Source organism: Strongylocentrotus purpuratus, unplaced genomic scaffold, assembly GCF_000002235.5.
Source record: "Strongylocentrotus purpuratus isolate Spur 01 unplaced genomic scaffold, Spur_5.0 spur5_scaffold_21, whole genome shotgun sequence".
In the NCBI taxonomy this organism is placed as follows: Eukaryota; Metazoa; Echinodermata; class Echinoidea; order Camarodonta; family Strongylocentrotidae; genus Strongylocentrotus; species Strongylocentrotus purpuratus.
In genome coordinates, this window is record NW_022145607.1 from 191,026 (window position 1) to 216,081 (window position 25,056).

The window sequence follows — 25,056 nt, forward strand, 5'->3', positions numbered from 1 at the left end:
CATCCAATGTCTCGTTGTTACTCTCGACCTGTGATTGATTATTTTCTTTCCAAAGCAGCTCGGTGTAACTTGTTATTGCCCATGAGGAAGCACAACTTATATAGCAAATTCTATCTGGTGAAAATAAGAAAATCAGAGATTCAATCCATGAAAGGATGAGAAAGTAAAGATTTAATGGATGATTATTTCGTTGATTATTTTATTGGCATTGGTGTGAAAATGTGGTGCATTCACATATTTGTTCATTGTCAAGGACAGAGCTGGAATTCTAGCCCTTTCAGGTGAAGTATACCTTCCTCTGTGTCCTTATAAAGGTAATTAAAGTCAACAAGAGTAAGGAATGTTCTTCTATTCCCTATCTCATTCATGCATTCAGAGTTGATTATGTGTTTGAATTAGAGTTTATTGTGATCTCGCATGCTATAAAAATTGGAGTAAAATGGAAAATACAGTGACTCATCTTATTATGTACATGTATGATTGTATATTTAGGCCACATCACAAATCTGCATGTAGGATTCACATTAACACAATCAGAAGTAGTAAGTTAGAGATAGAGATGGAACATACTACAATACTTAAGCTAAACTGTATGTCTCTATTTGTAGATGAGTATAGTCATATTGTGCCCCATTTACTAAACTGTTGAGAAAGATATGATTTATTCAGCATAATTATTATGATTATAGATTGACAAGTGAACAAGAAATCTAAGGTGAAATTTGCTGAGTGATTTTGATGGACAGGTATTTCTTGGATTACATGTATGTTATTTTATGTCACTTTTTATAATTGTTCCCCTAAACCTATTTTTTTTTTCATAGAAAGTTAAAGTTGTATGTAAAGCAAAGGCCTAGTTTGTTAGTATAGAGAAGTTTTTTTTAACACAAAATATTAAAAAATGGTGCTATAGGGTGAAAAATATGATACAAGTATTTGAAGTTTTTCAATTGATAACTTCCTCATTATTGCTGTGCTCACGTTTGCCACACACGCGCACAAATATTGGTCGCTTGTTTGTGTTTGCCACACACTTGCACAAATATTGGGCGGTTGTTTGTGTTTGCCACACACTTGCACAAATATTGGGCGGTTGTTTGTCTTTTTTTTTTTTTTTTTTTTTTGGGGGGGGGGGGGGGACTTCCATATATCTGAGTGCTATAACAGTTTGCTGTGAAGATTAATGAAGATATTTTTACTGGTGCACGCTAACCATTCATTTGAATTTTCTCTGCTAAACAGTGCTATTTGAATTTCTCTATGCTATGGCTCTTTTTCTGAAATATTTTTAAATCTTGAATTATTTTTTTATTTGATGTGAGTGCCACAAAAGCCAATATATGTTTATATGTAAGCTTCAATAGACCCACTGCTTTAAGTCCTATCCTAGGGACTTGAAGATGAAAGCCATATTCAGCAGTATGAACACATTGATATGGTCTGGTCATGTTTTCATGTGAAGCCCATTGTCTGGACTCTTGCTCTGAGGCATAACACATCTTTCTTTATCAATTTTCTTGTTTCACCTTTTACTTCATTTTCTGCTCTTTTCTATTCAATACTCCTTTCCTTTTTCTTCTGTTGTCAGTTTTTTGTCTGCCACATCTATTGCTCTTGTTCCATGCATTTTTCAGTGTTACAAGATGTTAGTACCACAGGATAGTTTTAGAAGATTTCATTGCTGCTATTATGGTATTCTTTATCATACACTAAAATATTAACAAAAGTTATTGAGAAATATTGTTTCACCTATTGAAAACAAATTCAGTTTATAATTGAAAATGCTCTCAACAAGAAAGTCTACACACCCTAAGATGATAGACTTCTGTTTAAGATGTTTACAATGATGTTTACAAGCATGTCTTAAATACATGAAATAAGAGAGGAAGATGAAGACACTAACTATACCTAGCTGGCTGGCAAAAGATTATTCTGATACGTGGAGCTGTAGGATAAGACAGTTTTGTTGATTGCTATTCCTCAAGCTTAACAAATAAGTATTAAATAATGATTTCCACCAGAAAACTGAAATTACTCTATTCCAATGAATTATGTAAATATATGATATTCATGTTATACAGATTGATGTGATAAATTTGATAAGTTGTACAAGAACAAAATGAATATGAAAGTTTATTTATATATTCAATATTTATAAAATAATGTTTGAATATAGGATTAAGTGTGTGATGATATTTATGATATTTCCGTTTGACCTATATGCTTAAAAATAATTACATCACAATTTGGTTATCGTGAAAGAAAAAAATTAATTCTTTGCAGTTTGCACCCATTAATTAATAAGGCATCATGTTTGTGCAGAGTAAAGTCATGCAGTTAACTGCTTCACAATATCCAAGCTGAATGTTGTCTGTGCAATTGGCTATATCATTTCCATGAAAACAAAGTACTTTTTATCCTTTTTTTTAAAAATATTTTATTTGGGGGTTCACGATTAATTACTCTATAGTTCCTCTTTGAGAATTGATCATATTTCAGGCATTGTTAAAGTACAATTAGGGCGAAAATAACTCTGAGATTTCAAGATAATAGGCCTACAATCGGGGCAAAAATACTAGATTTCAAGATCTCGACATCACTGAGTTACTTTTGCCCCATTTTGTACATAGGTACATTTTGAATGATACACTTATGATGTAATGAGATCTTGTAAATTTCCTTTGTACTTAATACTTTCAATTTGGGCTCAAATCTGAAATATACACATACATGAAAAGTGAAATGCTTATCCATGGAGTTGTACATGAGTTTTCTGTTACTTTTGATCTTATTGTGGTGCCTGGTATCAGGGATGTAATCAGTAGACAAAAGAGTTAGTCTTAGTTCAGATAAACACCATTGTCTTTGAGTGAGAGTAAAAGTAAGTTATGTGAAATCTTTCAGAAGCTGTGTTACTGTTATAAATGATAAGACGATAAAGCTTTTAACAAAATGAAGAAAACAGTAAGTAAAAAAAACAGCACTGTTGTAACTTTGTTAACTATTTCAAAACTACAATTGAACAGCAAAATACAAAATAGCTCATTCTAGGTGATTTTCAGGCCCTCTGATCGGTTCTAACTGGCTTCCCTGTTAATAACAAAAATGTTGTTTTATTTTATCCATTACAATATACGAGGCGAGTATGCATCTGCAAACGAAAGTTTGTCATTTAGAACTTGAAATAAATATCGTATTTGGGGCAAAGACTGAGAGGGAGATCTTGAGAGGATTAAGTGGAAAGAGGAGCTGTACAATTCTGGTCACAATATTTGAAAACATGTCTGGGTTTCCTAACAAGTAGAGCAGGATAAATGAGATCGCTTGTATTAGTATATCATCTCTACCTTGGCTTTGCCTTTTGGGGCATAGAGATTATTCAAGTTACAGATAGGAAATAAAATCTACCGGCTTGGCACCAAAAATAATTTCATTTGTCTGGAAGTAGACTAATCAAATCAAGCGTCGGTGATCAGCTGCGCTGAACATGAAAGCATGTCTACAGCGAAAATATTTTCCTGAAATTCTAGTTTTTAACAGATTCCTTGCATGCAGTCATCAAAGTATTTTGAGGGTGACCAGTAATAAGATATTATCAGTGTATCAAATACATGTATACATTTCAAGAAAGGAATGAAAGACGAATGGAAACTGGAGGAACAGAGACGTCCCCGCGTTACTGTGTGTTGAACACATGACTGCAGTGAATGCATGCGGGAGATTTTCACAATCAATCTTTGTTTTGATCAGGAGCATCTCGTCAAATAAAAACACAACATGCTTCGGACAACATGGATTGCGATGCTTCTAGGTTTCTGGTCGTCCTTATATCTTGCTGATACATATCTGAAGGTGAGTCAGTGAAAGAGTCTGTACAAGATTATTTTAGATCTAGGGTCTACACATGATTTGAAGCCATAAAGCTTCAGATAAAGGTCGCAATAAATTTGCACTTGACTTATCATGCTTTAATATAGACCGAAAGCTTCAGTCTCTATACCGTCGGTTGTTCCACAGAGACTACGTCTGGCTCCACTAGACCTCCGGTTATAGAGACAGAACGATCGCCTATGCCAGCCTATGTTGAAGATATCACGGCTAAAAACTGTGATGACGCCAATACGAACGTGTAGATCACTAGATGGCGCACAGTTTTTCCTTCATAATCATTTTTGCCTTCGGCGTAGACTAGAAGGGATGAGATTGACGGCAGCGAGAGTTTAACATGGCTTGCAAGATTTTCAACATGGATGTCGATTTTGACCCATAATTTCCTTAAAAGGGACCATTAAACGGATTATTTCAATCAAGTTAGTAAGTGGAACCGATGTATTATAGCCTAGATCTAACGTCACCTACTGTATAGTCGCCAAATAATGCATAACTTGATAAAATGAAAAAAACACGTACAAGTCTGTATTTCCGTAGTGCACTGCTTGTAAGCTAACTATTTCTCCTTATAATTTTGGCAGAATGAAGTAGAGAGGTCCCAAGGTTAAGAAGAAGACACGTCATAACGACGTCATATCCGGCTGGCGACTTAACAGAGATCTCTTCATTTGGTCGCCATTCACACCAGGCGCGTGTTACGCAAAGCATGCACGCTGTGTATAGTGTACTTTCGTAACGACCAACGTCGGTATTGCCATCATATCACTCCCTATTATGTCTTTACATTATACAATCATCAATACGAAGTGAGCTAGCCCCGCCCACTAGTAAGATAAGGCTGCGGATATTTGATACCCGAAGCTGTAAGAAACCCCATTGTTCTCTATAAGGGGTGGAGTCAAAATGTTATCTTGAAAATCCTGTTGTCGGCGTGATAAGATGTTAACGTCTATCAACACTCCTTTCTGTCACGTTCTCTCACACCAAACACGAGATATTTATCAAAGATGGGAGGGAGGTGGAGATGGAGAGAGAGAGAGAGAGAGATAGAAATACAGAGAGAGTAAGAGAATGATTCGGAAGAATGAAGAAACTGAAAGAATAAAATAATATATATGCTAATTGCCGAACAATATTTTCCCTTCGCATCTATTTCAAACTAACTTCTCCCCTATATTCCTCTCTCTCTTTAGTTGCGCTATTATTCATCCTTTTCACTCTCTGATCTTGTTCTCCAGTCGTTTTCTTTATTCTTCCCTTTACCTCTCGATCATTCGCTCTTTTTCTGACTCACACTCTGTTGAAAAGAGTGGTGTTCTTATCGCTGTGTCAGCTTCCAAGATAACCACCAGACATGTGCTGGAGAGAAGAAAAAAAACCCAATTCAATATTCTGCCGAAGCAGAATCAAACACCAAACCCATATCAAGATTGCTTACGGACCAGTGCCCTTCACGTTTGTGGCAGAGATAGGAGAAGGCGTGGTTTTAATGACGTAATTACATGTCACGTGCTGGTAGTTTTACAGCTAGTACGGAGCAAGTGCTCGTAGTAGCTCGAGCAGCAGGGTCCGGAGGTTTGAGGGGAAGCTGAACACGATAAGCTAACCGACTTGTGCGACAGCCCACGCTGTCAGTGCGAGGCTTGGCCACGCCCAATCTTCAGAAATCGGTGCCCGATTTAACCAATCAATGTTTAACCACACATTAGGCCCATAACTTGACATGTGCTCATCTCTTCCCGTCTGTCTGTACACATTATTGCCCTAACATTGGTTATCGTATTCGGGGCTTACATTAGTCTTAATCCAGGATGATGCGTGTGATTTATCCATGATCTACATTATACCAACTGTATGATGTTAAGTATAGCTTAAATCAAAACGAATATGAATATTGGATTTTTTCAAATTAATATTGGAACTGTATCATCATATTTTGGTCTAAGTCTTGACACACTCGTACTCATCAAAAAATATCATTACATAGACCAAGTTTAACTCTTCGCAACGAAAGTGCGCTTTCTTTCTTTTATTTTATTATGAACTTCAAGGTTCAAGATGAAAAATTTTGTGGGAGTGAACCATAATAAAAACAAAACTCAAGAACTTTTTTGTTGTTGTAAACACAGCGTTAAATTCAAGCCAAATATGCCTAAAGGGAAACGTAGGCCCCCAACGGTAAAAAGACAATTTCACACCAACTATTTACAACCTTATTATACAAAAATGTACCTATAATACTCTGAGAGAACTATTTGTCCCCCAAATTCAATGCTGCATTAATTTATCATACGACGAAGGTTGTATCTCGTCCTGTTGATATATTTCCATGTTTCAGAATACAAAGTCAGGAATGGACGGATTCGTTTATAACACCTGCTGAAAAAAAAACAACAACTCATGTCTGTGCATTATCTAAACATTTCATTTTACAGCTGAGGACGTACATGTATCATCCCGCTGAACAAAATATACATTATATACACTGTACATCATTTAGATTGTCTGCAGATCATTTTTGAAACTTTCATGTAAAAAATTAAATCACAAATGTATTAGTTATTTGAATGTAAGAAAATTCTTGATAAAGCTTGGAGCTAGCTGATTGATCTTGCCTCGCGCTTTGAGTTGCCAGAGAAAACATTAATAAGTGAAATCGGATGGAAAAAGTTGCGTTCAGGAGAACTGCAGAGAGACCACAGTAATGTTACAAATTAGTAACACAGGAATGCATGACAACAACGCCAACAAACATTTAATTTGTGACCAGAAATAAACCCTGTATAGGATTACTGCAATACAGTATGTCTACAATCGTCAACATCATTTTAGATGCTTTATTATCCACTATTTAAAAAGTTATAGGAAAAATGTTACAAGTATTACGCTTAGCACTACAAACATAAGGATGGTCTTTATTCCATTAATCTTTTTCTGTACACTTTAATTCGAATTATGATACGTGCGCAATTATTTGATTAGTAACGACAAAGATAATCATAATAAGAATTAGAATTTTAAAATAAAAACAAAAAAACCTGGGGGTCAACCAATATGGCCTCTCTTCCAGCATTATATTTATTTACAATAGATATATAACATCTAACTATGTATAACTCTAAAGCTCAACACGGATGATACGTGCGCAATTATTTGATTAGTAACGACAAAGACAATCATAATAAGAATTAGAATTTTAAAATAAAAACAAAAAAACCTGGGGGTCAACCAATATGGCCTCTCTTCCAGCATTATATTTATTTACAATAGATATATAACATCTAACTATGTCTAACTCTAAAGCTCAACACGGACCCGCTTTCCAACTGAGGCCAGTTGGTGATCATCACAAAAGTAGTCGGAGTCATAGTCGAACTTATCTGGCAAACACACTCGACAACACCAACTATCGCAATTTGCGAACGAACAACCTGCCCATCTTTTCTGCTCTCTCGGAGCCTCGTCATAAAAATATGACCCACAAACACAACAATAATCTTCCTTCCTGTCCTCCTTCTGTTCTTCTTCGTCTGAAATGTCCATCTCTTCAATCTCTTCATCTGTTAGAACTTCTTCTTCCTCCTCGTCTATCTCTTGGGTCTCTATCTGTGATTCTTCCTCTTGCAGTAGTGTTGCTGTTCGTTCCGTCGTCTTCTTTGCTGCTCTCTTTGTCTTCTTCGCCTTGTTCTTGTCCTTCTCTTCTTTTCTCTTCCTACGCTCTTCCTGGGCTTGAGCTCTTTTTCTCTTCCTCTCTTCTTTCTTCTCCTGTGCTTCTTCGACTCGTCGTAGTTCTTTAATGTAATGTTCCTTGGCTTCTGCAGAAGTAAGGATGCGGGCTTTGCTTCTTCCCCTCACAGCGACCTTTCTACCAGCTGGAATCACTTCCTCTGCAGGGTAGAAGACTTCAGCGACCTCGGGTGAAACCACACCAAACTTTACAAGGGGGTTCTCATATACATCGCTGCGTGCAGGACGCTCTACCTGAATTTCCTCATGTTCTGGTTCTGGTTGTTCGTGTTGCTCTAAGTCTCCTTCATCTAAGTCTTCTTGATCTTGACCCCTGTGTACTTCTGCAACTACAAGCTGTCTGCCTTGTCTTCGCACTGGAACTTGTTCTGGCTCTTCTACTGGCACTTGTACTGGTACTTGCACAGCCGGATCACCTACCTCAACCTGAGTGGCAGCATCCGCATACCTGTACACAGGAGGGGCCGCCAAATCCACATCTGTCGAGGGTATTAACCTAGATCTCACGAGCTGATCCTTGTCGATAGCATTAGGGTTGAACGGGTAAATTCCACATTTCCTGAAACCCTGCTTTATGTTGTGGATGGTCATAGACTTCTCAAATGGCGTTCTCAGCAGCCTTGGGAACTCCTTCTTCGGGATCCAAAGCGATCCTCGCAGAGCCTGTCCAATCTTAATGAAGCGCCCGATGTTACTCTTTAAGGACTTGTACACGCAGACATCTAACGGCTGGCAGAGGTGGGTCGTGTGTGGAACCAGCTCCAGGAGGATGACATGCTCCTCGATCGCCTTGAGGATGAGCAGCGGGTCATGATGCGAGGCGTGGCCGTCTTGAATCAGTAGCACTGGGTTATCTTCACTTCGGTCTTGTGGGCAGTGTTTGAGGAATACTTTCTGAAACCAGCCTCTCATCAACTCCCCGTCAATGAACCCGCTGTCCGACTTGGAGTATAGACAGTTGTCAGGCCCGTCTCTCGTATAGTCTCCACCTGGGAAAGCATCCTTGAATATAATGTTAGGTGGCATAACTGCACCTGATGCAGAAACACAACACATCATTGAAACATGCTGGCTTCCAGCCACAGTCGTTGAATGAGCATGCCTGTGTCTTGCAGGCACCACCACCCTCTGCGTTGATTTGTTCAGATCTACCATCGTTTCATCAGCGTTGTAGATCCTCTCGGGCTTGTCCATTAAATTATACCGATGCAAAATGCCCTTTAGAAGCTGGAAGTACTCCCGGAGATTGTCTACCGTTGAGCTTGTGATCCTTGCCCTGTCTAGCCGATCGGGCCTCCTCAGCTTGAGGGCAGTCTCTGGATATGCCTTTCTAAATCGAATCCACCAGTTGTAACTTGGGCCGTTCACGCCAAACTTCTTTCCACCGCACTTCTTATCAAGTACCCATGCCTGTAGCATGATTTGATTTATTGTCATCGGTATGGCCTTTGATGCCATGTAGTCGATGACAGTAATCAAATCCCTTTCTATCGCTTCGGGCAATTTCGTAGCCGCTCCCATTCTGGCATCCATCTTTACTTTTCCGTGCACCCTGTCGCCAAGAGACCTTCTAGGAACATTATTGTCCCTTGCCGCGACAGAAATGGGGATTCCATGCTGTGTAACGTCATCATATGCAATTTGCATGTCCTCAGCTGACCATGACCTGTACTTAGAAGTCCTTTTGCCAGGCATGGCTGAAGGTTTAAGTATGCAATCACCAGCAAAAATAAATTGTATGTTGAAAGGGTATCAGCCAAATAGAGAAATAATAAACGGTGAAAATCAATATAATAAAAAGGTTAATTTTTTTTTCAAAATAATATATTGAAAAGCATATAAAGATAAAAATATATTCATGAAAGAAAAGATTGAGATGAAAAAGAAAGAACACAGAATGCGTTAAAGACATGCAGCTGAAAGAGAAAAATAATGCATTTTGACATTTTAACTTAACAGCAATATGATTATGGGATAGAATTCGAAACAAAATGAGAGAATAGTAGAGAGTAGAGACACTTCAGGGAAAGGTGCGTGTACATTCATCTGCAATAATATATCAAAGAGGAAAGATACATCTACCACAATGAGACTAGTTTAGACAACTGTAGTCACGTGCTACCCAGCACAGTATAGTAAAGGCAAAGAGGGTATAATCCTCTAACCTAACCAGTAACTAAATTCCTCAAAGTGATGCGGTGGTCAGCTTGAGCATATTTCTACACCCATCAATCACCAATGTCTCAACGGTCTCTCATACGATATGTGTCAAATACAAGATTTCATCAAAAAAATACCAGATGAAAATTCAATAAATTAAATTTAGTTCTATTTGTTTTTATTCATGTTATGAAGCAAACATTATAGTATGGATAATAACTACATGATTGAACATTAAGATTTTCTTCTTACGGAATTGAATATGAAAATTATATTGATAAATGTCTCTAGACCAATTACAGGAAAGACAATTTTGTATATGACGTATGAAATGAGGAGCTTATTAAAAAGATTAAATTATAAGGTTAAGCTTGTCTAGTTAATAACTATTCATATAAATTGGAAATTAATTACATGATGTATAATATTGATAGAAGAGTATATTTTGTAGAATTTGAATGCATTTCATCCAGTTCCAAAATAATTAAATTGATATGGACGAGTCTTGTGACTCAATCTAATGATGCTGGAAAATTAGAAAGCGAATATGAATTTTGGAAGCAAGTGGGTAAATCATTTTCCATTTAGCAGCAATATACTGAAATATGTATGGCATACTCCATCCTACCTGAAAGGGGAAATGTGAAATCCAATCAATGAGGGTCTATCAACTGGCTTTAATACTTCGCATAAAGACCTAACAGTTACGCCAAAGGAAAAGGCCAGACGCCTGTATTAGGGTTACAGCTTCACCTGTACAGAAGACAATATTATACTTGCATTATTAATATCCATTTGTAACTTTCATAATTCCCTTTCCCTAAAAAAAACCTTTCACGCACATATTTTCATAATTCCATCCCTTATCTGCGTCCTGAAATATAATTAATCCACATCTAAAACCTCTCCTTGAAGATAAACTAGTAATCACACGCTTTCACCAAGTTCCACCGTTGTAAAAAAAATACCCTACCTATACCCCGCCCCCTCCCCCGCCCCCCATTAATCCCTCATTCGATATCATCACCGATCACACACACATTCACAGAGTTCACTTCTGTATTAACACAACATTATAAACTTCCAATTATGAGGCACAAATTAATTCCATTCAGTCGTCTATAATATCCATATTTCTTTATTATTCACACAATTCGTGAGATGGATATTAAATTAGGCCCAATAATATTTGACTTAATATCATTGAAATGGATAAAAACATTCTATAAATTACGTGAGCACCCCATACAAAAATGGGCAAGCTCAAATGCCCAACATATACTGCACTGCATGAATGACTACAACGTAATGCATAGTAAATGCACGCAGATCAGCATTCGCCAGCACTATCGTTGATTCGCCAATGACTGAAGCACGAGCCATTGTTAATCTGCCACTCCCACTTTCTCCTTATTTGGGAGGTCTCAGTTACCAAGAATGGAATAAAACCGTGCCAGGGCTATTCAATTATAATATGATAATAGGTATTCAGTACTCACGTTGGAATATGGGGTTCACGGCTGTGAGAGACCGGAAGTCGTCTAGACTGTCGCCCATGCAGCGCCCGTTGTGTGTGTCGTATGTGTGTATGCATAATACACAAACGGTACCCGCCTACGGCATAAATTATTCCCGCCCACTAAAAAAGGACGAGGCACCAAGGCGTAGCGATATTTCTTAACTTTTTACTTACCTAGTCTTTGAGACCTACGCGGCTCTTAATTTTGTGTGGATAGGTGTCGAGTGTATATATGACGTAGCATGTGGCGAATCAATGGAGTGGCGACTAAACGGTAGGTGACGTTAGGCCTAATGTAAAATTGGATATGCACGAGGTAAAATGACATTTTGGGGGATTTTGGGGGCATAACAATACGGCCGTGGCAAGTTTGTTCATGTTTGTGGGAGGGGCCTAACGGCTAAAATCTAGCCGTGATATCTTCAACATAGGCTGGCATAGGCGATCGTTCTGTCTCTATAACCGGAGGTCTAGTGGAGCCAGACGTAGTCTCAGTGGAACAACCGACGGTATAGAGACTGAAGCTTTCGGTCTAGCTTTAATATTGCAATATGATCAACTTGGCCTGGGCGCTGGGTCGCCCATCATGACCATGAACGGCCTTGTCAATCAACCAATTTTCTCTCTATTCACTATTGAACACTTTTTGCAGGGCTGTCAACCCTCCCGCATTTGGAGGGAGTCTCACGCCACACACCCATTGTCCCGCCGTCCCAATACTTAGCTCGTAGCAGGAGACTCCCGCCAGCACGCCTTTCCTCCCTCTCTCCAGCTTCGATGTAAAGTCCCCGGTTTATGTAAAAACCTCCCGCCAACAAATAACGGGACCAAAAAAAAAAATGCTTTGTTAATTTTTATGCCTCCGCCACCGAAGGTGGTGCCGGAGGCATCATGTTTTCGGGTTGTCCGTCCGTACGTCCGTACGTCCGTCCGTACGTCCGTCCGTACGTCCGTCCGTCCGTACGTCCGTCCGTCCGTCCCGTTTGACCGTTATCACAATATCTCAAGAACCATTTAAGATTTAAACTTAAGACTCGGGAATAGTATTTATCACCATAGGAAGACGATCTGATTAGATTTTGGAGTACGTAGGTCAAAGGTCACAGGTCACAGAGGTCAACTTATGAAATTCCTTGTATTGAGTTTGTTAGCGCGATATCTCAAGAACCATTTGAGATTTAAACTTCAAACTTAAGGATAGTATGTATCACCATAGGAAGACGATCTGATTAGATTTTGGAGCACGTATGTCAAAGGTCAAGGGTCACAGAGGTCAACTTATGAAATTCCATACATTGAGATTGTTATCATGATAACTCAAGAACCACTGGAGATTTAAACTTCAAACTTAGTGATAGTGTGTATCACTATAGGAAAACAATCTGATTACATTTTGGGTCACGAGGTCAAAGGTCAAAGGTCACAGGGCTCATTATGTATGCAAAAACAGCTTGTGATCGCGTTATCTGAACAACCGATTGATGGATTCCTGCCAAACTTTGGTCATGGAAGTATCTTGCAGAGCTGATGAACTGATTAGATTTTGGGGTCACGAGGTCAAAGGTCAAATGTCACAGGGCTCATTATGTATGCAAAAACAGCTTGTGATCGCGTTATCTGAAGAACCGATTGATGGATTCCTGCCAAACTTAGGTCATGTATGTTACTTGCAGAGCTGATGAACTGATTAGATTTTGGGGTCATGAGGTAAAGGTCAAGGTCATGCGGCTCATTATGTATGCAAAAATAGCTTGTGATCGTATTATCATTAGAACAGATTGATGGATTCCTGCCAAACTTAGATCATTTATGTATCTTGCAGAGCCAATGAATGGTTCATAAGATCAAAGGTCATGGGCTCATTATGTATGCAAAAATAGCTTGTGGACGCATTCTCATTAGAACTGACAGATGGATTACTATTTAACTCAGGAAATCTTGCAGAGCCAATGAACTGAGTAGATTTTAGGGTCATGAGGTCAAAGATCAAAGGGTCATATATGTATATGAGAAATTGCTTGTAATCACGATATTCTGAGAACATGTTAATGGATTACAATTGAACTTGAATTTGAAAAATTTCTTCCGTTTCGGTTTGTAAAATTGCTCTATGACGGAGGCATCATTTTCGACTGCGCGCAGTCGAATTCCATCTAGTTTTATTTATTGTCGGCCATGAATGTTTTACTTTTCTTGCTTTTTCTTGTGCTTTATAGATTCTGGGTTAGTTTGACACTAATTTTGCAACTCTTTGTCACATCTACATGTAGATATAAAATAAAGTAGGTCTAGATCTAGAACCATTTTGATTATAATTTTTCAAAATTTGTTAATATCGTTTTTAGTATTATAATTATGCTTAGTTGATTTTCTCTTTCTGTTTCGGGGGAAAATATATTCATGATGAATTTGGATCATTTTTCCTGTACAACTCTATGGTCTACCGTGTATCTATTTCAGACTAACAGACGATGTGGGGAGCAGTACACATCCTTCCAGGAGCGTTGCGGACTGTCTGTGTCCATCGCCCATCTCAAATGCTACACCACCAAGTTCAACCGTCTCTTCATAAGACTAGGCCAGTGCAAGCCTCGGCTCCTAAGATATTGGTTCACGTGTGGTGCATGCTTTGGTGTGGTGTTGATGTTTGTTGCTGTAGCACTGCTCCTCATGACGTTAGTCAAAGCTTTCTCACAAGATAAACCAGAACAGGTCCTAACGCCAGTGGTGAGTTGGGAAAAGAATTTTGAACTAAAATGGGGACGATTATCACCTCATTATTCGGGTACCGGTTGCCGGTAGCTGTTTATCCTATTTTTGATCTTTTTATTTCTAAAATCTTTTTCTTATCTAAATAATAAGAATAATAATAACCCTGATTCTTTAGTATTTATAATCAACATCACCCCCACTCCCGCTTACCCCTTAAGCATTTGTTTACTCTCTTGCAAGGTATCCCCTTGCCCTGGAAACTTATTCTGTGTGTGGAGAAGTATACCCCCTACAGCCTATTACATATATCCTCATCACCCCTCTTACTACTGGGATGAGGTCAAGGGCCTGGGTTAGGGTGAACATCCCTGGCGAGAAGCAAGAAAGATATTCTCAATGTCGCATGTGAGTTTAATACTATAACACAAAATGCGTTTTCCAACATACTTGTATTTAAGATGTCCTCCTGATAACCAGGCACTCTTCTTACAAAAGATGAACCAAATCCCTTTCGTCTTTTTTGTGCATGATTGATCGTCAGCGAAACGGAGTTAAGTCTTTTGTCAACTCGGTTTTTTGCTACAGTAGGCAGCCAGTAAAAATGAATTTGTTAAATCAAATTATGGAAATGCAAGCATTATTTTAAACAAATAGAACTTTGTTATTCCTGGCTCATTTTCCTGATTAAGGTGTCATATGAAAGGGCAGAAAATGCACTTTCTAGAAATGTGATTTTCTCTTTGAAATTCAGATCCCGCCCGCCAAATGACTTTTGGGTTTTCACTTTCCTCTCTTCAAATTGTTTTTAATCACTCATGCGTGAAGTATGCATCATATGAGTTGCATCAAATGAAAGAGGAGGATCTAAGCTTTACAAATATGTGTCATTTATTAAAAATAATTGTGATAAGTTATGCAGGCCTGATAATTACCAGATTTAAATCGGTTTCCTGATTTTTTTTTTTTTTTTTTTTTGCCCCCTATTTTATCCCAATTTTCCCGATTTGTCCATTATTTTCTCTATTTTTCCCAAAAAAAATTCTCAATTTTCTTACTCAAAAGGGGGAATGTTGTTCGATGCCATTTTTTCACCCGGGAATTCTCTTCTTTTTTTTTACTGGAGGCGGGCATGGTAGAGGGAAAAAAAAACTTATAATTTTTTTTTAGTGCTCACTATCACCCCTGGTTGTGATAAAACATCAATAATTCTCAGTTTCGTTTTTTCTGGGATGCACTGTAGTACAAGACTGACAAAAGATCATCCTGCTTTGCAGGAAACGTTTACTGATGAAGGTTGTAGGTCGAAGAATCAAAGCATTTTTACATAAGTAAGATCATATGCCAAATGTTTAGGATTATTCTGTATAATTATATATTAACAATTCAACTTACATTAGTCATGGAATCTATTTCTTTGATGTATCTTAGATGCCTGGTGTGAATCTACCATTGAATCAGATCACTTATTTCTTTGCTGTTCTTCTCATCAGTGGCATCATACATGAGCTTGGACATGCTATAGCTGCTGTCAGGTAGGTAATCAATGCCACACAAAGTTGCTTTACTTTGCTTTTAATTAAACTGGTTGTACTGGAGTGTAGAGTGAATAGACTTACCGGTATTAGTTTTTAGTTTAAGAAAATATCATTATTTGAGATTGTATCTTATTTTAATAGAATGTATAGAAGTATTTATTTGCTTTAATCTGTTGACATTATCATTTGAAATGAATCAACAAAAGACTTAATTCCTTCATTTTTTTTTCTTCAAAAATGTACACTTTTCTTTCCGTATATCATTGCACTTTTAGAGAGAATGTGAGAGTGAACGGCTTTGGTGTGTTTGTGATGTTGATCTACCCTGGTGCCTTTGTAGACCTCCACACTGAGCATCTCCAAGCACTCAACGCTATCGGTCAGCTAAGGATCTACTGTGCAGGAGTTTGGCATAACTTTCTACTGGTCATTTGGGGTGTAGTTGTCTTGATGACCATGCCATATCTACTTAGCCCTCTCTACTTGACCGGTAATGGTGTGGTCATTACAGAGGTCTCACCTGTAAGTATCTCAATTAACAATAATTTGTGCTTCTCAGATTAAGATTTGGTGCCACTTTACTGAAGATCATTTTAATGGTATAATACTTTCATTTGCCTCTGACAAGCAAGTAGGAAATGATCCTTGTGTAAATATGGTATTGATAATTTATATGTAAATTGTTGAATCATGCAGGTGGACTAGAGATGATCATCCTATTGTTCCCAATAGGGTGCAAATTTGAGGTGGATTATATGTTAATAATGTATATATTATATATATATATATATATATATATATGAATATGTTGATTCTCGGAATAAGTACCGCTCTGCATTGAAACACATCCCTTACAAGTGGGCTTTTAATGCAAGTGAAACATTTCATAATATAACTGTATTTTCACAATACAGGGTCCAAAAGATGTTAAGCTTTGTGATAGTCAATACCTTCCTCTAGATGAGCTCGCTTGTTGTGTATAACTGATGTTGACCAAGTCTCTTTTGACCCTCTCATGTTCTATCATCACAGAACTCTCCAGTTTATGGTCCGAGAGGTCTTGCATCAGGCTACCAGGTAACAAGTATCAATGGCTGTCCGGTCTACAACACAGAGACATGGACACAGTGTCTCAGAGGAGTAGTCTTCTATCCAGTCTTTGGTCATTGTATGCCAGCAGGCAAGGCGCAACAACTCAACAAGGCTATCAAAAGTAAGACAGTGAATTGAAACAAAAACATTGAATGTGTATTAGTTGAGGAAAAGAAGCCTCAGTTATGGAATTATTTAGAAAAGAGGCACATTTTGTAAATTATGCAGTTTTATACAACACCTATGTGGATCCTTGTCATTTGATTGGAGGATTGTTGATCATATTCAATAGATGTTCTATTGCACGGGCGTGCATTTTTGGTTATATGCAGACTGCGTACCTCTCTGCCGTGCGCGTATCCCTGCGTGTATCTGACGCGAAGATAATCTGAATGTAATCGCGAAGGCTTGACTCCAACTTTAATTTATCTTCAATATAAGGAGTAAAGCATAATTTTTGATTAACGTTCTATTAGATCTTCTTCGATGTTGTATAAAACAAATAATGAATATTTTTCATTCGTTCAATAGTGCGAATATTGTCATGAGTTGAAAGATTAATGTTAATTCTATTCAACTTGGCTGATGCCTTGTTGAATAGAATGTTAATCTTTCAACTCATGAAAATATTCGCACTATTGAACTTATAACCATTCATTATTTGTATACTATTTCAGTTATCAACGGTGTCGATTTGTATCCATGGTTGGGGGGGATGATAGGTGCCAAAATATTTTCGGCAATGGATCAAAGCAGGTTGCACCCCCTCCCTTCCAAGTTATTAACTTTTTCAAGTCACCCTAAATAATGATAACATTTCAGAGAATATGTAACTCATGTGGGTTCCACATGGGCTTGCTACCTGGGTTATAATCCTCTCAAGCACGTAGCAAGGATTTTACTTTTAGGGGGCGGTAGTGAGCACGCACAGCGTGCCAATCACTTAGAGAGCGCGTTTCACGTGCTCCTTAGGGGGTGGGGTGGGAAGCTTTGATGTTTCATTAAATTAGAGAAATAAGACGATTCGATCGTTGTACCGTTTTCGACTCTTAATCCTTGTCTAAATTCAGTTTCTTTTGACGTTTCATTAAATTATTAGAGAAAGAAGATGATTCATTGTGCCGTTCTCGACTCTTATCCTTTTTCTTCCAACGTCCTCTTCATTTCTTCTTTCTCTCTCTCTCTCTCTCTCTCTTTTTTTCGTGGGGGGGGGGGGGGGACGACCGCCCCTGCCGCCCCCTGGCTACGCTCATGTATCCTCTCTGTCTCTCATTATTTCTCTCTCCCACTTATTACTTCTTTTTTGCGCCTCGCGCTAGCTCGTTGCTTTTTAACGCTGCGGCTTTGCATTTGGCGCACTGCATTTCTATGATGCTGTTGATTGAATAAATTGAATAAATACATCAATTCCTGATAAAGCGGTATGAGCGAGAATTCAATTTATTCTTGTCTCATGTACGGTTGTCTCATTTACGTATGTATTATGAAAATGAGATAGCAAAATGTGTATATTAATGGTCATCTTGCGAGTAATAACCATTAACTACTTTCATCGGGCTCTCTTCATTAATTTTCTCTACATTTTTTTTCTTTAATGGTGAATTATTGGGGGGGGGGGGTGATTGTACAGGCCATCCCCCTCCCCAAAGGTCAAGGGTCACAGAGGTCAACTTATGAAATTCCATACATTGAGATCGTTATCGCAATATCTCAAGAACCACTGGAGAATTTTCACTTCAAACTTAATGATAGTATGTATCACCATATCATAATATCTCAAGAACCACTGGAGATTTAAACTTCAAACTTAATGATAGTGTGTATCACCATAGGAAGACAATCTGATTAGATTTTGGAGCACGTAGGTCAAAGGTCAAGGGTCACAGAGGTCAACTTATGAAATTCCATACATTGAGATTGTTATCATGATATCTCAAGAACCACTGGAGATTTAAACTCCAAACTTGTTTAAATTGCTCTATGGCGGAGGCATCATTTTCGACTGCGCGCAGTCAAAATTCCATCTAGTTTCTTCTTTTCTTCAAGCCATTCCAAATTGAGGGATGTCCGTTTTGAGGCTTTACAGTCCCTGACACCTCTCTCTCTGTTCTAGGGTTTATGTTGTCAGGCCAGTTGGGTAAAACCAAATGGTATCCCTGCAAATTGTTTTACATTAAGTATATATATACAAAAATGAAAATCTTCTGTCTTCTTATATGGACTTGGCTTCCCAGAAAAACGAAACTGAGAATTACCGATGCTTTATCATAAATCAGTCACATTTATAATTAATAAATGAAACATATTATGAAAGCTTAGATCCTCCTCATTCATTCGATGCAATTCATATTATGCATATTTCACGCATGAGTGATTAAAATGAATTTGAAGAGAGGAAACGAAAGACTTCATGCATGGCTGATTGTAAAACGAAACACAGTTAATTTTCCAATTATGTTTGTTGCTACGGCAGGCAGTCAGTGAAAACGAATTCATTTAATAAAATTATGGAAATGCAAGCACTACTTTAAACAAACAGAACTTTGTAATTCCTAGCTCAATTTTCCTGATTGAGGTGTCATATGAAAGGGCAGAAACTCAACTTTCTACAAATGTGATTTTCTCTTTAAAATTCAGATACCGCCTGCCAAATGACATTTTGGTTTCCTCTCTTCAAATTCATATGCATTATATGAGTTGCATCAAATGAATGAGGAGGATATGTGTCATTTATCAATTATAATTGTGATTAAAGGTACTATGTCCCTTTTGCAGCCCACCTCAAATTCTGTAGAACTTTGCAGGAATTATGAATATGTCATGTATGTCCTATCTGTAAAATTTAAACGTTAGCAGTGTCTTAATATTCAAATTATGCAACAAAACGTGTTTATTTGCTAGACTTCACTGTCAGACACTATTGAGTGACTGACTGGCTTTTTTTCTTCTTTGGTAATAACATACATACAATGAGCTGTAAAGGGTACATGAGCATTTGTCTACATCAATAACCCACTTCTTGTGATGGCCCAAATTAAACTGATTGAATGTTTGCGCAGCATAAAATGTATGACCAATCGGTACAATAGTCTGAAAATCAAGACTATTACTTATTGGCTCTATAGCTCCTAAGTCGATTTGACAACTCAAAGGCATTATTTTCCCACTTGGAGACATTTTCAAGCCCCACCTTTTTTAGGGAAGTTCTAAATTAGTATTATCTTTCAAATGCCGTTGGAATTTAACCTTTTCATTTGTTTGGCCTGCAAATGGGACATAGTACCTTTAAGTTATGATAAAACGTTGATAATTCTCGGTTTCATTTTTTTTGGGTTGCACTGTATAAACAGAATACCTGTCATTGACAGCATAGGCATGTATTCAAATGAATTGTGTAAATGAGAATGTCTTCATTTTTCAAAATGTCCTTCTCTCCATGCACCATGGGGCTGATGATGAATGCATTCTTTGTTCTCAGTGTATAAAGGATCAAGAGGAGAGTTAGAATGCTGTAGGAACGACAGCATATCAGAACTGTGCTTTACATATAGACTAGGAGAGGGAGCTCAAAAACCAGAAAAGGTAATTATGGTCACTTCTTTAAAGTAGTTTGTTCTGTTATAAAACTGATTGATCTCCCTCTAAACTAAATGTAGATAATAATAATATGTGGTTACTTGCTTTCTCAAGAATATTCTCTTTCAATCTCCATTTCTACATTCCCAACTTAAATTTATTTGATCTAATTATAATACAAGGGTGAAGGAAAAAAAATTATTATATAACTGATTTCTGAATTTGTGGCCCCTCACACTACATGTTGCTATTATGACTTTATGTATATGAATATTATGATAAGTGATTTTAATCTTTGAGATGCTGAAGATGAAAGTCATTCTTGGTGATAATAATTTTTCCATTGTCCTTCTGTTGAGCTTCATAGTAGATGAGTCAGTAGGCTTTCCTTATTAAGTCGAGGGGGGGGGGGGGTGGGGTCGAATCCACTTCATTTGCATAGAAGCAAGCCTGATTATTACCCAATTTAAATCAGTTTCCCAAATTTTTTATAATTTTTTTTTTACTCGAGGGGGGCATGGTGAGGGCAATTTCTTTTTTTTAGTGCTCACTGTCACCCCTGATAGAAGGTAGGCAAAAGTCTATTGTCTGCCTTTGTTTGCCATCACCCGGCCTGCCATGAAAATTCAAAATAACTCTAGAAATACTCCTTCAGGGGTAGAGTGGGTATTTACTTGTGTTAAAAGTACATGTACTATGTCCCTTTTGCAGGCCAAAAAATGAAAAAGTTAAATTCCAACTGCATTTGAAAGATAATACTAATTTAGAACTTCCCTAAAAAAGGTAGGGCTTGAAAATGTCTTCAAGTGGGAAAATAATGACTATTAGTTGTCAAATCGACTTTAGGGCTATAGAGCCCAAAAGTAATAATCTTGATTTTCAGACAATTGTACCGAATGGTCATACGTTTTATGCTGTGCAAGATTCAATCAGTTTAATCTTCGCCATCACAAGAAGTGGGTTATTGATGTAGACAGATGCTCATGTACCCTTTACAACTCTTTTCATGTATGTTATTGCTAAAGAAGAAAAAAAGCCAGTCAGTCACTCATTAGTGTCTGACAGTGAAGTCTAGCAAGTAAACAGGTTTCCTTGAATAATTTGAATATGAGGACACTGCTAACGTTTAAATTTCACAGATAGGACATACATGACATATTCATAATTCCTGCAAAGTTCTACAGAATTTGAGGTTGGCTGCAAAAGGGACATAGTACCTTTAAGATTTGACCAGAGGTAATGATACTATCGTAAAGTGTAGTGTGCTATATTAGTGTAACCTACCATTCTCCTTGGCATTTGTTATATTGTAGATGTATGCTTGTTTAGAAGCTAGACCTGTGACGGAGCTACCAAGATGTCACAAGGCAAGTGATTGCCTCCAAACCAGAAAGATGGTCTGTCTGCATCCTTCCTTGGATAACTCTAGTCGTCTTCTCAGAGTTGCTCATAACTCAGGTCCTCCAGTGCTCTATGTAGGGGATCCATACTTCTTTAGCTATACAGGTGAGATACTTTTAATTTAAATATGAAAGTATGGAAGAGTTATTCTAGATTCTGCTCCAGTGTAAGCCCGAATCAAAACTGTTAACAGACGGTGTAACGACCGCATTTATCAAAAGCGTTTAGCATTTCTCCCTCCGGCCCAGATATCTATATTGGCAATGAAGTCAAGCCAATAATTATTGTTTTCAGATCTCCGTATCGGCAACAAAGTCTCGCCAATAATTATTATTTTCTTATCTTGAGTTCGGAGATGCCGATGTTCATTTTCCCATTATTTTAAAATCCAGACAGATTCTTTTTGAGTGTGTGTGTATGTGTTTTTGGAGTTTCGTTTTAAGCCTCTTTCCATGAACATGTTATGTCTTCATCGAAATGACTGAGTACTTGAGAATTTACATACATGTACAAATATGTGTATTTTCATAACGGTTAACCAAAATCGCCCGTATAAAGTTGACAGTTAAACGTGTAGCCAAAATACTGTAATGACTTAGAATTAGAATGTATTCACTTTATGTAGTGGTATATTTGATTTTTGTTTTGTTTTTGTTTTTCAATTCTTTATACACTTACCATATCGAGGAGTCAGTGACACAAAGACGTAACTCCATTTTGAGAAAAAGTTTTTTAAGTCTATGTTTCACTAGCCTTTGACTTCAATGGGGTGTTGGACGGAGTTAAGTCTTTGTGTTTCCTGGAAAGCCCACATTTTTCTGAACATTTTGATATCACATACTCATTTGGCAAAATATGGACCTACGTCTCTGTGTCACTGAATCCTCAATATTAACTAATTTATAATCATTATTCAAACATAATGATTGATTTTTAAATAAAATTATCACCAAAAAAAAAGATGAATTACCACATATGGCAGGCGCCATTCTTTATTTGCAAGGAGGCATGGGGTATTGTTTCATTGTCTGTTTTGGTTTTCATACTGGGCAGGCATTCAATGAGAAACCAGGAAACCGGTAAACCTTTCATGTTCCAGAAATTATTTGTTTACAGTCATTTTTAATTTCAAGAAAACCGCATTCGTTAAACTACCATACAGGATAGTTTTGGCAATGTTTATGCGGTACAGGAAAGGGTTTATAAGACAGGGATGATTGTATCAAAGCCTCTAATACATACAACCTTTCATATCCTAAAACATTCACTAATCATTGACCTTTGTAAATGTGTATTTATTTTATTTTACATGTGAATTTTCTTCTTTTCTTTCATATTTCAGTGAGGATCAGCAGTTATGTTCCCAAGTATGACTGGCTACCTCTTACACTGCCTGAGGTTATAGAGATGTTCTGCAAGTATCCTTTATAATTAATAACTTCTTATTTACTAAGGGAGTTGTCAGTGATCTACCCGAGTAATGGGATTTATGTTTATTAATTGTTAAATTCATTGGTCTTGTCAATCCTCAATAACCTTCATTTCCCTCAATTATACAAACAGGTGTATCTCCTCAGGAGATTATTATTACTGTATGCTTCTGTCAAAATCATGCATGTTTTCATTAGTTTGAAATGATCAATTGAATGGTATTTGAAGATCCTTGATGCCATACACTAGCTTGTCTACTACAATAGATGTACATTTTAGCCTAGATAAGATTTGATGCAAGAAAGTATTTATCAACATAGATTACAAACCTTAACAATCCCTTTTCACACCAGATATTTAATCTCCCTGTCAGGTGCTTTAGCAATCCTCAACGCAATGCCGTGCTATGCCTTGGATGGGCAGTGGATTCTGATGGCAGCCGTGGAATACTTTTTACCTAGTGTAATAACCAACCCTTCTGATCGTAACGTCATCTACAGTCTAATCATGATCTTCGGTACAATCATCCTCATTGCTAATGTTGCTCTTGCCATGTTTACATTAGTTGCTAGCTAGCAGAGGAAATCGTGGGATAGGGTGGCAATATTTTTGTATTTTTTTAATGATCATTTTTCAATTTTGTGTACATCTTTTGTAAGTGTTGTGGGGATTATGAATATTCCTGAACATAATAAAACTTATGAAAGGTACAATATTTTGTATGAATACAGCTATTTCTGTACAAAGTGAATAAACTATTTTGTTTTGCAGTAAATGTTACATTGTATGCATGCTTCCATGTAGAACTGAAATCATTTGGGCAATGTCTCACAAACATTTTGAGTATATGTTTACCAACATCCCATTGTAACATGTGCTTTATAATCAAACATGTTTATCAGGGGGTGTTTGCGAACATTTATGGCTGTTTTGTGAAACGATACCCTGTATCCCTTTTTCTATCTTTATACTTAGATGTATGAATTCATCTGTTAAACATGGTTTGTCTTTATTTCTTTAAGCCCATAAAATGTTCTCAGTTGTTTCATACATCAAAGGTACTATGGTATGTCCCATTTGCAGGCCAAAAAAATGAAAAAGTTAAAGTCCAACGGCATTTGAAAGATAATACTAATTTAGAACTTCCCTAAAAAAAAGGGGGGGGGGGGCTTGGAGTGGGAAAGTAACGACTATTAGTTGTAGAATCGACTTAAGTGCTACCAAGTCAGTAAGTAATAGTCTGATTTACAGAACTTTGTATTGAATGGTCGTTCGTTTTGTGCTGCGCAAAAATTAAATCAGTTTAATTTTGGCCATTACAGGAAGTGGGTTATTGATGCAGAGAAATGCTCATGTGCCCTTCACATATTTTATGACCAAAGAAAAAAGTCACTCAATAAGTGTCTGACAGTGAAGTCCAGCAAGTAAGCGGGTTTTCTTGCATAATTTGAATATTAGGACACTGCTAATGTTTAAATTTGACAGATAGGACATACATAACATGATCATAATTCCTGCAAAGTTGTAAAGAATTTGATGTTGGCTGCAAAAGGGACAAAGTATCTTTAAAACCAAGGCTCCACAGTATATGCATGTATATTTATATTTTAGGGGATGTGTATGGGCACTGTCTGCACAGGCCTCCTTCTTAACAAAAATTTGGAGGGTCTCGACTTACGATTGTAGACAAGACCCCTGCTAATATCAAGCTCTTATGAAAGCAAGGATGGAAAGAAAGAATCAATCTCTTATAATGATCTTCATTGCAATTAAATGATTAAACAATACTAATATACTTCACCTTGTTAATTGCATACCTGCCAACCCTTCCGAATAATCCGAAAATATAACGATTTTCTGGATTTTTAGGACTTAAAAATTTGGAATATTCTGATTTTTCAACAAAACAAATTGTTTTGCTTTTGCTTTAGCCAAATTAAGTTTGTTTTATCATTTATGCGTTGAATGGCTGCATGATAGAGCAGCGAATTT

At 37.3% G+C, this 25,056-nt stretch overlaps 1 protein-coding gene across 1 annotated transcript; it reads left to right on the forward strand.

Moving 5' to 3' along the window:
- Positions 1–3,441: 3,441 nt before the first annotated feature.
- Positions 3,442–24,445, forward strand: LOC582844 (membrane-bound transcription factor site-2 protease). The gene is made up of 9 exons (XM_030995364.1): positions 3,442–3,852; positions 13,778–14,044; positions 15,458–15,561; positions 15,840–16,086; positions 16,597–16,777; positions 20,135–20,238; positions 21,546–21,738; positions 22,976–23,051; positions 23,418–24,445. Exons 1-9 carry the CDS (start codon positions 3,778–3,780, stop codon positions 23,638–23,640), a joined length of 1,470 nt encoding a protein of 489 aa, XP_030851224.1. The 5' UTR covers positions 3,442–3,777; the 3' UTR covers positions 23,641–24,445.
- Positions 24,446–25,056: the final 611 nt, after the last annotated feature.

Bases quoted from the DNA above. Each gene is read 5' to 3' on its own strand.
- LOC582844 (XM_030995364.1), top strand. From the start codon at position 3,778: ATGCTTCGGACAACATGGATTGCGATGCTTCTAGGTTTCTGGTCGTCC. The intron at 3,853-13,777 runs GTGAGTCAGTGA...TATCTATTTCAG, and splicing joins TTGCTGATACATATCTGAAG to ACTAACAGACGATGTGGGGA. The intron at 15,562-15,839 runs GTAGGTAATCAA...TTGCACTTTTAG, and splicing joins CATGCTATAGCTGCTGTCAG to AGAGAATGTGAGAGTGAACG.